This window comes from Martes martes (assembly GCF_963455335.1).
Source record: "Martes martes genome assembly, chromosome: 2".
Lineage (NCBI taxonomy): Eukaryota > Metazoa > Chordata > Mammalia > Carnivora > Mustelidae > Martes > Martes martes.
Window position 1 is genome coordinate 178,600,787 of NC_137889.1, and position 15,802 is coordinate 178,616,588.

A 15,802-nucleotide genomic window follows, 5' to 3' on the forward strand; every position below is an offset into this window, starting at 1 on the left:
TTTTCTTTTACTGATTGACTTATTTTGCTTAGCCTAGTACCCTCTAGTTCCACCCACATCATTGCAAATGGCAAGATATCATTCTTTTTGATGGCAGAGTAATATTCTATTGTATATACCTATACAATTTTTAGTGAATTTATCTACTAAAATTGTTTGCTTTATTTACAAAAAAATTTACAGGTTTTTTTTTGTCTTTACTGAGCTCTTTGACCAACATCCTATTTTTCCCCAAAATTATAAATGTTATCTGCAAAAAAGGTTCTAATAAAGACATAATGTTAAAATTACTGAACAAGTAATTCAAATATTCCTAAGATCTCCATTCAGAATCTCACACTGCATTTAGCTGTCACTTTTTATTTTTGGCACATAAACTAAACTTAAAATATATTAGAAGAGCTTAGGATTTTAAATTCTTTTACCATTAAAAAAAGTAAAAAAGAATCTGTGGCAGGCAGACTCTAACATGGTCTCAATGACCCCCCACCTCCTGATGTTCATGCTCTGTTGTAAGCCCCACCTTCCCCTTGAATATCAGTAAGCCTAGAGACTCGCTTGCAACCAATACAAGGTAATGGAATACCACATCCATCATTAGGGTACATAAAATTATGACTTCTCCATTGCCAGCAGACTCTCTTCCTTATTAGATTTGATGATGCAAGTTGCCATATTGTGGGACCCGCATGATGGCAAGGGCTTAAGAGTAGCATCTGGCCAACAGCCAGCTAGAAACAGACCCTCAATCCAACAATTCTTGAGGAACTAAAATTCTTCTAACACGTTTCAGATAAGCCCCCAGCTCTGGCTAATACCTTGACTGTACCCATACGACAGACCCTAAAGCAGAGGAACAATACAAGTCATTCCCAGATTGAAGATCCACAGAAAGTATGGGATAATAGATGTGTATGGTTTCATTTATTTGTTTGTTTGTTTGTTTATTTAATCATGCTGTATTATCTTTAATTAAGTATAAAGACTTCCAATCATGTCACCTAGAGACTCTTTATCCACTGCTCTGTTTGGCCAGTAGTCTCTTGTCTCTCTCTTCAGCAATGGTGAGGCAGATACTCTTTCCACAGGGAAGAGAAATCGATGGTTTGCTGTCTTTGTCAACAACAAAAATGTTGGAGAGCTGAGGGGCAAATATGATGCTATTGGCATCTTCCACATGAACTACATCAAAAGAACCAGGGTGTCTCTCTCTGTTGGTGATCACACCAATTTTTCCCAGGTTAGCACCTCTGGTCTAACAGATTAACAGTGTCAAACTTGATGAAATTAGTAATCTTTCCAAATCAGTCTGAACGGTGTCATTCACCTTGATAAGGGAGAGGTTCAGGATAGTGGGTAATGCAAACATCACAGGTCACCAGATGAGGTTTTCCTTCCCCCACAACCCGCAAAAATCTTTCTCACTTTACACAATTTATACTTAGCCTCCTCTGGTGTAATCCTATGAATAGCAAAGCAACCCTTGGTGTCACAGATCAAATGGAAATTCTTCCCAGTCTTGTCAATGCTGATGACTTCCATAAAACCAGCAGGATAGGTTATATATCAATATGGGCTGTATAAATGCTGTATACAGATCTTCTTTACTTCATCTCCTGTTAAGGCATACTTAGGTCTATTCCTTAAGGAAATGATGAGAGAGAGACATTCTTTCAGCTTATGGAGACCAGTTGATGGACGAGGGGCAAACACACCCACTCAGTTTATCCAGCAACCTGTGCTTTGGATGCTTCTTGGGACCATGAACTGTGGCTCTGCTAAACACAGGAAGAGCTAGATGTGCACTATTGTAAGCTATGAAATTTGTGGTAATTTGTTAAGCAGCAGTAGGTAACTAAATACATTTTTCTTTGATACATCACTTGGTCAGAAATATACTACGGAGTTAGATGTATTCATTAACAAAACTCATACAATCATTTTTAAAAAAACACATTCCTAAATTTTCTTTGTTAGGCTGAGCTGTTCAGTGGACAATGCTCACAAAGTCATCGTCACAGGCAGCTCCCAGAGCTGCAGACATTTGTCATGAAAAGAATGTTAATGCTGGAAAAGTCTTGCAAGTTAATTGATACCTATTTCCTCCTTTTGCCTTGTGAAGAAACTAAAACCTAAAGACAAGAAAGATCTCATAGTCAGATACTATGACTCCAGCCCAGTGTTCCAAAATGTGTCACCTAGCTGGCCTACTTTCATAAACATGAGCCACAGGTAACACAGGAATAAATCTACAAATGACAAGGAGCATGACTTCATCACCACTGCTGGAAAACACAAAAGTAACAGCTGGCTTGTTTTCTCTTTGATGGACCAACAGTATCAACTTCCTATGCCAGGACATTTTGTTCTCCTCAAGAGACCATAAGAGCTGTGGTTTAGATGGGGTATGACAGAGGTAGGAAAGAGGTTTCTTTGGTTTCCATCTTCACTAGACATGGAGATGGAAAAGTGTACAAGAGAATGTTTGTACGTCATTGTTCCACATCAGAAGAGAAATAATGGGAAATGTCAGGGAGTTCAGGGGGTCTGAAGCTCTGCTAAAAGAAGGACTATATCTGTCTTATTTTTCATATGTAATAGCTATGGTTCCAGCAGGAAAGAAATGACATGCCAAAGTAAGATCCCTGCAGAGCGTTGAATGAAAGGACCACTGAACAAAGGGGCTGGCAGGGTTTAGAAAAACCAGCAAGGAGTAGTGTACTATGCTGGGACAGGTTCTGTTAGCACCCAATGTTAAGGAACAAGGCAAGGAGCAGTTAGTTATTGGAACTTAGAGAAAGCCCTACGGAGAAGGCTGGTAGGAGTTATAGATTCTCATAGGGAAATGCAGGCAACCCATGCAGAAGTCGGCAGTTTGGTTTTTTCAGCGAGTCAGTTTACTAGCAAACCACTTGATGAAAGTATAACTCATGTCATCTCTTACAGAAGAAAAAAATGTTCTTAACTCCTCTGAAAGGAATAGTGTTGTCATGCACTTCTTGAACCAGATAAAGACATGAGGTCAATATTAATGCAACCCCGGTTCCTACCACCACCACAGCCCCCACTCCTCCTTGGATATACATGATCTTCTTGGTGGTAATATTATCTACCCAAGTCCCACGCCCAAAAACCTTTGCCTCACACTCAACCTCAGCACTCATATGCAATTAATCACGAGGTACTGCTACTTTTACTTCTTAAAATTCCCCAAAATATGTTTTTTCTCTCCCCATTTTATATCCTACTAAAATTAAACTAGTTGGGGCGCCTGGGTAGCTCAGTGGGTTAAGCCTCTGCCTTCAGCTCAGGTCATGATCTCAGGGTCCTGGGATCGAGCTCCACATCGGGCTCTCTGCTTGGCAGGGAGCCTGCTTCCCTTCCCCTCTCTCTGCCTGCCTCTCTGCCTACTTGTGATCTCTGTCTGTCAAATAAATAAATAAAATCTTAATAAATAAATAAATAAATAAATAAAATTAAACTAGTTGTCATTCCCCTAATGTATGCTAGATGTAGTATGTTACTCTACCTGAGATGCTTTCCTATTCCACCTTCTCTACAGGCCAAACTTCTATTCATCCTCTAAAATCAATTTGCTGTTACCTCCTCACTGGGAGTAGACTTCTCTAATAATACCACACGGAAAGAGTTCTTCCTCTGTGTCTCTGCTACCCCCACAATTTGTAAACTGATCACACTGTACAACAATTTAATTATTTTCATGTCTCATCCTCTATTATGCTGAGTTCCTTGAAGGCATATTTATTCACCTCTACATCCCCAGCATCAAACTATGCACCTGGCACATTGTAGGTGCCAATAAATGCTTGCTAAAGGCATAAATAAATTGGAAACACCAAGAGATGTCCAGGTCTCCCTCATCTCCTGGATTCTTATATCCTCACAGATCTCGGTGATGTTTCGCTGAACAGCACTTTGCTGAGAACTGCGCCTCTTGCCATCACACCCCCACTCTCCCAATGCTCTCCAACTCCTTGCTACATTTTTTTCCATTGCACTCATCACTGTCTGATATACTACTATGTATTTATTTTAATTTTTTTATTTGTTACCTATTTATTTTCTTGTTTCCCTTCAATGTAATAGAAGTTCTATGAGGTCAAGGTTCTCATTTTGTTTGTGGCCTTATACCTAGTATGAACAGTCAGCAAATATTTGTTGACAAAATAAAGGAATCACATGCAGGGGCTAATTCAGTGGCCTGCTTGGAATAAAGCTGTCAGCAAAGTTGGGAGCAGAACCATCACTACCCAGCTCTCAACTTATATGGATTATACAAGAGCTCATGCTGGCCCTGCTCCTGTGATTTCCTTCCCCATTAGGTCAACAAATTTTACACATGCTGTTCAATCTTGAAATAATTCTCATGTAAGAGGAAAATGTCAGTAAAATTGTTATGGATGAAAACTCTACAGATTAAGTGTCTTGTTTATATGCTAATAGTAGGGGGTCACCCTTAAAATAGAAAAACAAGGAAATACCAATAGATAAACACAGCTTGAATTAAGATGAGTGTGAATAATGTAAAACCACACAACCACCCCTGAAAGGGAATATAAAATTCCACACAACTTGTAATCAACACAATCCTGATTCTCATGAATACTTGGCAAACTACCAGGGCCCATGAGATAGAGGATTAACAAATCACAGAAGAAACTTGCAATTGTTAAATTATTTTTGCAGCTGTTTTGATTTTTTGTACATCATATAATGATGCCTTACATATGGATCTTCAAATGAATTGAACCAGAAATATTAAATCTACATTCTAGTCACATCCACATAATACCAATGAATTATTGAGGAGAAAAGTAAACAAATGACTCCACTGAACTTGATAAAATGTGTGTGCTTGAGACACTGACAGTGATGGGACAGGGCATTGTCAGAAAGAGCTGAGCTGTCATGACCTGGTTCTCTAGCTTTATGTCTTTGTAAAATAAAAGTAATATGAGTCATCTGACTATATCTTACCCACACTTGGTGCTATTTTTGCTCATAAAATGAAGTTACTTATCATTTAATATTTTATGCATATTACCAAAAGCAGACTAGATTAACAGCTAGATTAGTATTGCATACTAGACTAGATTAACTGACATTGAAAAGGAAACAGTCATGCAATTGACTATCTCAACAGCCATGTAGTAGTCAGCACTAGTTTAGCTAACAAAGCCTGCTGCTTCCCAGTTCGTTGATAAACTCAGGGAAGGAGGTGGCAAATGGCTTTCAGAATATTTATTTGGTAATAGCAACAAAGCTCTTCTTTATTTATTTGACTACTGACCTATATAAATTTTTAAAATTATAATTTTGAAAAAAATGTTAATTCTGTAATGTTTCCATTCATTCCCAAATGTGACACAACAGAGTTCTTGGGACGTAGATAAAATCTCTAGTAAAATAAATTAACAGTATATAATTATTCTTCACTTAGAAAAAGATAATAAAATAAGCCTATGCTGACTTGGTATAATGAATGATTATTTCAAAAAATTGTTTTAAAGCAAACTATATTTTCCAATTAGCTTTTAAGATGATTTCAGGCTTGCATTTATGCAGGAGATTGGCCTATGCTGTCTTATAAAATAACACATTTAAGAACAGAGTGAGCCCTCCAAAATTACATTAGAAGCAGATAAATTTTACTCTCTTATTAAAACACTGTCGGTAAAATTTAATTCAGGAATGGTGTGGGAATACAATGCTGTGCAGTAGTAGAAACTGTGAGTATAAACTGGATGATGGGGGAGATGTTTTAGAATTCTACTATAGCAAATATTTTTTAATCATTCCAGTAATAATTTTGGTAACCATCTTGATTATTCACCTAGAGGTCATATCAGTTATATGGCCATCTATAGTAATATGAAGGAGTCAGAATAGGAAGACCATATCATCTGTGTATTGAAATGACAAGGAATTTTTACTGTAACTTTAAATAATGGGGATTGGAGTATGGGCTCACTTTTTCCCTAGGAAACTCTGCTGCTTCTAAAAGGAAGCCTAGGGCATTTATGAGACATGAGAAAATTGTGCCTTCCAAAAGGCAATTTTTAATATCATTTGTTTCTTTTAGCATTTTTTCTTCTTCCCTAGGGACTGGAACAAAATTTGGCCTAGAATATTTATTTACCTATCAAGATTTTAACAAAAGCAAAAGCTTAAAAGATGAACATAAAGTGAATGGAAGTTAGCAACATAGCAGAATTCCAACCTTGATTTATTATCAAAATCTTAGAAGCAAAAATCAAAGACACTATACAAAAAAACAAAACAAAACACCAAAACTATAGGCCAATATTGCTGATGAACATAGATACAAAGATCTTCAATTGAAATATTAGAAAACCACATGCGATAATACATTAGAAGGACCATTTACCATGTTGAAGTGGAATTTTTTCTAGGGATACAAAGATAGTTCAGTTGATCTGCAAATCAATCGATATTATACACTGTATCAACAAAACAAAAATAAAAATCATAGGATCATCTCAGTAGATGTGGAAAAGCATTGAACAATATTCAACATCTAAATTTCAACTATGAACAAAGTGGGTTTAGAGGAAACATACCTCAACATAATAAAGGCCATATGTAAAAAACCCACTGCCAACATCATACTCAATGATAAAAAACTGAAAGTTTTTCCTATAAAATCAGGAACAAGATAAGGATGTTCACTCTCACTCTTTTGTTAAACATAATACTGGAAGTCCCTGCCACAGCAATCAGAAAAGAAAAAGAAATAAGAGGCACCCATATTGGTAAGGAAGAAGTTAAGCTGCTGCTATTTGCAGATGATATACTATATATGGAAAATCCTAGAGTCCATCAAAAAACTATTTAAGTAATGTGAAGGCAGAAAAGTTAAAGAAATCAGTAATGTCACTCTACACTAATAACAAAGTAGCAGAAAGAGCAATCAAGAAAACAATTTTATTTATATTTGCTCCAAAAATAATAAAATGCCTCAGAATACACTTAACTAAGGAGGTGGAAGACCTGTACTCTGAAAACTATAAAACACAGATGAAAGATTTGAAGATGACACAAGCAAATGGAAAGACATCCCATGCTCATGGATTGGAAGAATTAATATTGTTAAATGTCCATACTACCCAGAGCAATACAGTCCCTACCAAAATACCAAGACACTTCTTGCAGAACTGGATCAAACAATACTAAAATTTATATTGAGCCACAAAAGACCTCAAATAGCCAAAGCAATTTCGAGAAATAAGAACAAAGCTAGAGGTATCACAATCCCAGACTCCAAGATAAACTACAAAGCTATGGTACTCAAAATAGTATGGTACCAGGCAAAAAATAGACACATAGATCAATGAAACAGAACAGAGAGAAATAAACCCACAATTTTATGGTCAATTAGTCTATGACTAAGCAGACAAGAATACACTATGAGGAAAAGACAGTCTCTTGAACAAATGGTGTTGAGAAAACTGTACAGCTGTATGCAAAAGAATGAAACTGGACCACTTTCTTTTATCATCTCTGGGGTACCTGGGTGGCTCAATTAGTTAAACATCCAACTCTTGGTTTCAGCTTAGGTCAGGATCTTGGGGTCATGAGATTGAGGCCCACATTGGGCTCTGCACTCAGTGGGGAGTCTGCTTAAGATTCTTTCCCTCTACCCCTCCCCCACTCAAGCTTGCTCATTCACTCTTTCGTTCTCTCTCTCTCTCTAAAATAAATAAATAAATATTTTTAAAAAAATAAACTCAAACTGGATTAAAGCCCTAAATGTGAAATTTGAAGCCCTAAAATTCCTAGAAGAAAATATAGGAAGTAATTTCTTTGATACTAACCATAGTATCAAAACATTTTCCTTGGTATGTCTCTTGTAGCAAAAGAAACAAAAGCAAAGTTAAACTATTGGGACTACACCAAAATAAAAAGCTTTTACACAGTGAAAAAAACTGTCAACAAAACAAAAAGGCAATTTATTGAATGGGAGAAGATATTTTCAAATTATTTATCTATAAGGGGTTAATATCCCAAATATATAAAGAACTTACACAACTCTACACCCCCCCCAAAAAAAAATTCCAATTAAAAAAATGGGCAGAGGACCTGAATAAATGTTTTTCTAAAGAAGACATACGGATGGCCAATGGACACACGAGATGATGCTCAACATTACTAACCAGGTTTAGAAGGTGGGAAAATTGCAAATCTTGAATTTCTGAAAGAAGTGATGAAGTTTATATCCTCCCAGAAAATCAGTTATCCTCATTGACTACTATATCAATAATAGTAGGTTACTATTAATTGGGGAATTTACTCTGCCATATAGTGTAGTCCATGTAAGGGCACTTTATATAAATCATTCTGTTTAATACACACAAATGCAGCCTATGAAGGGGGTAATATCTCTCTCATTATAGAGATGAGTAAACTGAGGGTCTGAAGGCTAAGCAAAATGCCCAAAGCAATTGGCAGAGCTACAGTTTGAATTAGGTTTCATCTACCCCCGAACTTTCAAATGCCTTTTTTTTAAAGATTTTATTTATTTGAGAGAGATTGAGAGAGAAAGAGAGAGAGAGCGAGCAGGAGGCATAAAGGGATAGGAACAAGTAGACTCTCCACTGAGCAGGGAGCCCCATGTGGGTCTTAATCCCAAGACACCGGGACCATGCCCTGAGCTGAAGGCAAACCCTCAACTGACTGAGGCACCCAGAAGCCCCTCAAGAGCTTTCTCTGTAGTTGCCAGATTAAATATTCTAATTTCCAGTGAACATACTTATTTAGGAAAAAGCATAGCATTTTTTAAGAAGCTCATTTGAAGAAACTCGTTGGATCCCTATCACAATCCTACAGGGATTAAGTACATTACAAACTGTCCTGTAGTTCCTAGATTTGAAATATAATCTTTAATCTCCAGTAATCTGGCTAAATAAAGAATTTTTATTTCATTTCCACAGCTATTAAGAATTTCTGTGAAGGACCTAGTGAAAAATCAATAGTCCAGAGGGGGAAAAAAAATCAACAGCAAACATGTCAAGTTTTTAATGTTAAGGACTCATCTCCTGAGCGCTGGTTTCTCTGCAAAGTATTAGAAGACACGAGTGGGTTAACTGTCATTCCACATTAGCAGGTCTCCTGGGTGTCTTCTAGAAGCAAAACTAGATCTTGCAAGCCAAACTGACCCCTTTTCAGTTTTGATAATGTTATAGGCCCATTATTTAAACAACTTCGGTATAAGTGGTAATTAGATATCAAAAGCATGTGGCTGTTATACCGGTCTTCTCTTCCAGAGACCTTAATTGTGTCTGGTGTGTCAAAAAGCCATCCAGAAACCACTGTTAGTCTCCTGGCTCAGGAATCATGGATTTCTCTTTAGCTACTCAGTGATATTTTCAAGCTACTGGTTCTAACCCATATATTTTTAAGGCTATCCAAATAGTTTATCAACTAGATCTCTATAGTTTGAGATAAATTTCATTGAATCCATATAAATCATGTACTACTTCAGTTAGCCTGTGTTATAGTCCATGATACACATACTTATTAATAGCAACCCTCATCTAACTAAAAATGGTTAACATTTATTGTTATAAAATGTAGTTAATGAGCACTTGAGGTCTCAAATGGGCAGGTAAAAAACCATACTATTTATATATCCCACTAGATCTTTTTAATTTTTATTTATTTATTTTAAATATTTTATTTATTTATTTGACACAGAGATAGAGAGCACAAGTAAGGGGAGCAGCAGGCAGAAGGAGAGGGAGAAACAGGCTCCTCACTGAAGAAAGGAGCCTGATGTCAGGTTCTAACCTAGGACCCTGGGATCATGGACATGAGCCAAAGGCAGACGCTTAACCCACCGAGCCACCCAGGTGCCCCCACTAGATCTTTTTAAACTAAAGCTTAAATATTACTAAGTAGCTACTTTGTTTAGGATGGAATATAAGCAATTTTCCATTATTTGAATAGTTAGAGAAAATTAGTATAATGGATGATCGAAAATAGTGTAGTATAAGAAAACTGTATTTGAACTATTTTCTATAATACCTTTTACCTTTCTGATCCTACTTTGTTTATTAAATTTAGCTTCTGGCTTCCATGCACACACTAAATGACAGCATGAAGCACTGGTCTGGAAGTGTAATTATAAAATTAATAAATTAATAAATAAATAATAAATAAATAATAAAGTTAATAATAATAAATAATAATAATAAATGTAACAATAATAATAATAATAATAAATGTAACAAAAAATAGGGTAAGTCCCCAAAGTATATATGAAAAGTGACTATGAACTATCATCCATTATAACAGAAAATGGAAAACACTTCCATGAGAGCACTTTTCCAGGATGAACCAGGTCGGGAGAAAAAACAAATTTTACCTAAAAGTGCTCTGAAGACTATGAGAAGCTTAAAGAATTTTACAACTGATTTAAGTGAGAGTGGAGGTTGAGTTATATTAAGAAAGATGACCAAAATGAATTCAGGGTCTTCAGGAAGATTTCTTTCATTGTTTTATTTATGGACCCATATGACTCCATAGAGAAATTCAAGAAAAGAGAGGTAAGTGAAAATGTTTGAAATTAAGAAGTGGAACAAGAATCCAACTCCAGTGGCCTTGAGTATTCGACCTAATTTTCTTTTAATCCATATGGTATTCCTCATTTTTTTGCAGCCTTTCAATATTTAGCATATTTCAGGAATACTATTTATGCTCTTTATTTCAGTTGTACTACCTCTCCTCAACCTACGATTTGATAGCCATTGCTAACATTGCTTGAGCTCTTCATAAAAGCCAGGTACCCTCTGTCATTTGATCCTCACGTGAACTTTGCATTGTAAAATCTCCATTTTACAGGGGAGAAGGCTGGGACACATGGCTCCGTAGCCTGCTTTCTCAGCCACTGCTGCGTGTTGAACGGAAGGACCCCAAAATGATGTGTCTGCGTCCTCATTGCTGGAACCTGTGAATATTACCTTATTTGGGAAAAAGGTCGTTGTGGGCATAATTAAGTTAAGAACCCTGAGATCAGTGTTCAGATGATCAGATCACCTTGGGCTACCTAGACCAATGACAAGTGTCCTCACAAGCGAAGGAGACACACAGAGAAGGCTATGTGAAGATGAAGAGAGAGCGTCAGGTGACATGGCCAAAGGTCAAGGAAAGCCTGAAACCACCAGAAGCTGGCGAAGGGAGCAAATGACTTCTACACCCTCAAAACCCCCAGAGGGAGCACAGCCCTCTCAGATTTTAGACCTCTAGTTTCTAGAACTATGAGAGAACAAATGTCTGTTAAGTCACCAGCTTGTAGCAATTGGTTGCAGCAGGTCTAGAGAAACATCACAACCACCATGTTTTACCGCCACTGTTTATCTCTTGTTACCATGAAAGCATGCTTTGCATATGATTCTTTCTAGTGAAATGTTTTCCTGAAAGCAGTATCTGCTCATAGTTCTTTACTTACTTCTCCAATAAACAATCTACTGTTTCTATTCTACCCAGATTTTATTCTGCGGACATGCAGGCTTTCCCCAGTGAAAACAATAAATGCCTTCATCCTGTTCGAAACATATTTTATACACTAATTAAAATAAAAATGGAAACTACCTGCACTTGAAAACAAATTTCATTCCAACATTATTATTCTGAAAACTCCGTAACATTTTAATTCAGAAAATAATTGATGTTTTATGTGCTTATGTACTTAATGCACATTTTGGAGAAATTTTTTAAATGTATACTTAGTAAACTTAAAAATTCCATAACATACTTTTCATTGATTTACTCTTATTGAAAATTATTATTTCAGTATAATAATACAATATTGAAATTATGTTATTTCAATAAGGTGATGATGTTCAAAAAGTACAAACTTCCAGTTATAAGCTAATTCATGGAGATGTAATATACAATATGGTGACTATATTGTACATTCAGAAGTTGCTAAGAGAGTTGATTTTAAAAGTTCTTATTACAAGAAAAAGAAAATTTACAGCTATGTGTGGTGATGGATGTTAATTAGACTTATTGTGATGATCATTTGGAAATATATCAAAATATTGAATTATTATGTGGTACACCTGAAACCGATAAAACGCTGTATGTCAATTTTATCTCCAAAAAAAAAAAAAGCTTACAAGACACATCCATAAGCACATTCACTCACATGTTCCTTTTCCCACCCAAACCAAGAAAATTCTTTCCAACTGTATTTGATATTATACTAGGCCTTCTCTGTTTGTCCCTCTAAATCTACCCTTCCCCCTCCTCACCCTATTCTGAGTTCCAGTGTTGACCATAAGAACCACTCAGCATCCCACCTATACCTGTTTCAGAGGATGAGATTTGGGATTTTGGACCCAGTAATATTTGGATGAGATTTTGGATCTCACCTATTGTGTTCCCATCAATAACACATCCTTGCCCAGTGGCTATTGGTAAAATCAGATGGTGGGAGGCCCTGGCAGATGGGAGGGCAGGAGTAGAGTGAGGTCAGAGGATTTATGTCTTCTCTCTCCTGCAGTGCTTACAGGGTGGCTCGCAGTGGATGGGCTCCTCGGCCTAGGCTTACAGGACTTGGCTGGTTGGAAGACCCCTTACCCATAGCTACACCTCTCGCCACCTGGCTGTCTGCCCTTTTCCCCCTCCACGTCTTGCATGGTGGAAATGCATCCCTTCATGAGACTCTGGTGCCTCCCATCATTGATTCGGTCTCCTAACCTGTCCATACCTCTATAAATCTTCTCTTAAATAAACTCTTTTCAGTCACCCCTTCGGGTGTGCTGTCTTCTGCCAGACCCTCACCGCAGCAGCTACCCCACTGACTGCCTCCATCTCACATCCAGAATAATTGCTCCCCAGAAATAAAAGCATTCCAGGTTTTCACAAAAAAATTCCAGTTTAAAAGAATTACAACTGGCTATGACTGGTATGGGATATTTTCTCCTTGAACAAAAATAAACAGCGGTAGCCCAGGATGATTTCATTCCTCTCAGGCACCTCTGCGACAACTGACTCTTATCATGGGATGATTTTGATTCCAAAATACCTGTCATCACCATCACCAACACACTCGGGGAAGGCGAGGCTACAGCCGAAAAGCATGATATGTTGATAGCAGCTGAGGCGATGGAGGTACATGAAGAACTTGAGGAACTTCTCCACTTCCATGTTTTTGACAATTGAGAAGAGGGGTGTTAGCGTGGTTTGGTAGGGCAGCATCTGACACTGGCTGTGGGTGATGTTCACACAGGCACCTGGGAAGTCAAGATAATTACATTTAGGAGCAGATACATCAGAATTATATGTTTACATACTCATTCAATATAACAGACTGACACATTCATAAGATAAAATATTCTGTAAGAGTGCTTTTAGATATAAAATCTGATACACACAGATGTACAAATCAGCGTGTGTGTGCCTGTGCTTATGACAATGAAATAAAGCTACTAATACTCACAAAGGAATAGTGTCTGTGTCCTGAGCAAATATAGAGAAAAATACACTCTCATACTTGGCTCATAAGTTGGCAAATACTATTTTGGATCGCAGCTAGGTAAAACAATGATCGATCTATCTATCTATCTATCTATCTATCTATCTATCTATCTATCTATATAACACTGCCCTGCCTAGGTAATAAAAGTAATAAATCTGAATATATATATATATATATATATATATGCTTAAATGCATATTCTTTTGCACTGTAAAATTTCTAAAAATATCCTAAGAAAATAATGATTGTGAATATACATTTATTTACAGGGATCATCATCTCCACACAGTTTATGGTTTTTAAAAGATACAAATCACCTAAACATTCACTGATAGGAATTGGTTTAAAACACTTTGAAACTCAAACAACAGAATACTTAGCTGCATGAGAGAGGTTTTAGAAGATAATTCAGTCACATAGAATGGTGCTTGTAATAAATAAAAATAGCAAATCACAAAACAATTTGTATACCAGGATTTTGTTTTTAAAAATACATGATTGGGGCGCCTGGATGGCTCAGTGGGTTAAAGCCTCTGCCTTCGGCTCAGGTCATGATCCCAGGGTCCTGGGATCGAGCCCCACATCAGGCTCACTGCTCAGCAGGGAGCCTGCTTCCTCCTCTCTCTCTCTCTCTGCCTGCCCCTCTGCCTACTTGTGATCTCTGTCTGTCAAATAAATAAGTAAAATCTTAAAAAAAAAAAAAAGTAAAAAAATAAAAATACATGATTATACAAAGGTTTCCAATTTTGTCCATGCCAACAGTTCAGGGTCAGTCAGAGCCTCCAATTTCTTTTCATTTTTTTTAGGGGAAAAAAAGATTTTTTTTTTTCATTATTATGTTATGTTAGTTACCACACAGTATATCATTAGTTTTTGAGGTAGTGTTCCATGATTCATTGTTTGCATATAATACCCAGTGCTCCATGCAATATGTGCCCTCCTTAAGGCCCATCACCAGGCTAACATCTCCCCCACCCAACTCCCCTCTAAAACCCGCAGCTGGTTTCCTGGTGTCCATAGTCTCTCATGGTTCATCACCCCCCCCCCAAATCTCTCCCCCTTCATTTACCTTCCTTCTCCTAATGTCCTCCATGCTATTCCTTATGCTCCACAAGCAAGTGAAACCATATGATAATTGACTTTCTCTGCTTGACTTATTTCACTCAGCATAATCTCCTCCAGTCCCATTCATGTTGATGCAAAAGTTGGGTATTCACCCTTTCTGATAGCTGAGTAATATTCCATTGTATATCTGGACCACACCTTCCTTATCCATTCATCTGTTGAAGGGCATCTCGGTTCTTTCTACAGTTTGGCTGTTGTGGACATGGCTGCTATGAACATTGGGGTACAGATGGCCCTTCTTTCCACTACATCTGTATCTTTGGGGTAAATACCCTGTAGTGTAATTGCTGGGTCATAGAGTAGCTCTATTTTTAATTTATTGAGGCATCGCCACACTGTTTTCCAAAGTGGCTGTACCAACTTGCATTCCCACCAACAGTGTAAGAGGGTTCCCCTTTCTCCACATCCTCACCAACACTTCTTGTTTATTGTCTTGTCAATTTTTGTCATTCTAACTGGTATAAGGTGGTATTTCAATGTAGTTTTGATTTGAATTTCCCTGATGGCTAACAATGATGAACATTTTTCCATGTGAGTGTTGGCCATTTGTATGTCTTCTTTTGAGAAGTGTTTGTTCATGTCTTCTGCCCATTTATTGACTTATTTGTTTTGAGGGGGTTGAGTTTGAGAAGTTCTTTATAGATCTTGGATATCAGCCCTTTGTCTGTAGTGTCATTTGCAAATATCTTCTTCCATTCCTCTTTGGGAATTTTGGGTTGTCTCCTTGTTTTGTTGACTGTTTCCTTTGCTGTGCAGAAGCTTTTGATCTTGATGAAGTCCTAAAAGTTCATTTTCACTTTTGTTTCCCTTGCCTGTGGAAACGTGTCTTCAAAGATGTTGCTGTGACTGATGTCGAAGTTCTCCTCTAGGATTTTGATGTATTCCTGTCTCACATTGAAGTCTTTCATCCGTTTAGAGTTTATCTTTGTGTGTGCTATAAGAGAATGATCATGTTTCATTCTTCTGTATATAGTTGTCCAATTTTCCCAGCACTATTTATTGAAGAGACTATCTTTTTTCCACTGGATATTATTTCCTGATTTGTCGAAGGTTATCTGACCATAGAGTTAAGGGTATATACCTGGGCTCTCTATTCTGTTCCATGGGTCTATGTGTCTGTTTCTGTGCCAGTACTATGCTGTCTTGGTGATC

The 15,802-nt window shown here is 37.2% G+C and overlaps 1 protein-coding gene and 1 pseudogene across 2 annotated transcripts in view; both read right to left on the minus strand.

Annotated features, from left to right (window-relative positions):
• CORIN (corin, serine peptidase) overlaps positions 1-15,802 on the minus strand; it is a 251,745-nt gene that overhangs the window by 162,268 nt on the left and 73,675 nt on the right. Inside the window, exon 4 of the mRNA XM_080796927.1 lies at positions 13,073-13,280. Within this exon, the coding sequence (XP_080653053.1) occupies positions 13,073-13,280 (208 nt within the window). The remainder of the gene's footprint in view (positions 1-13,072; positions 13,281-15,802) is intronic.
• On the minus strand, positions 1,013-12,752 carry LOC308339015 (small ribosomal subunit protein eS4-like; annotated as a pseudogene). The gene is made up of 2 exons: positions 12,625-12,752; positions 1,013-1,775 (listed from the first exon to the last, which is right to left on the minus strand). The product of its transcript is annotated as a small ribosomal subunit protein eS4-like (transcript).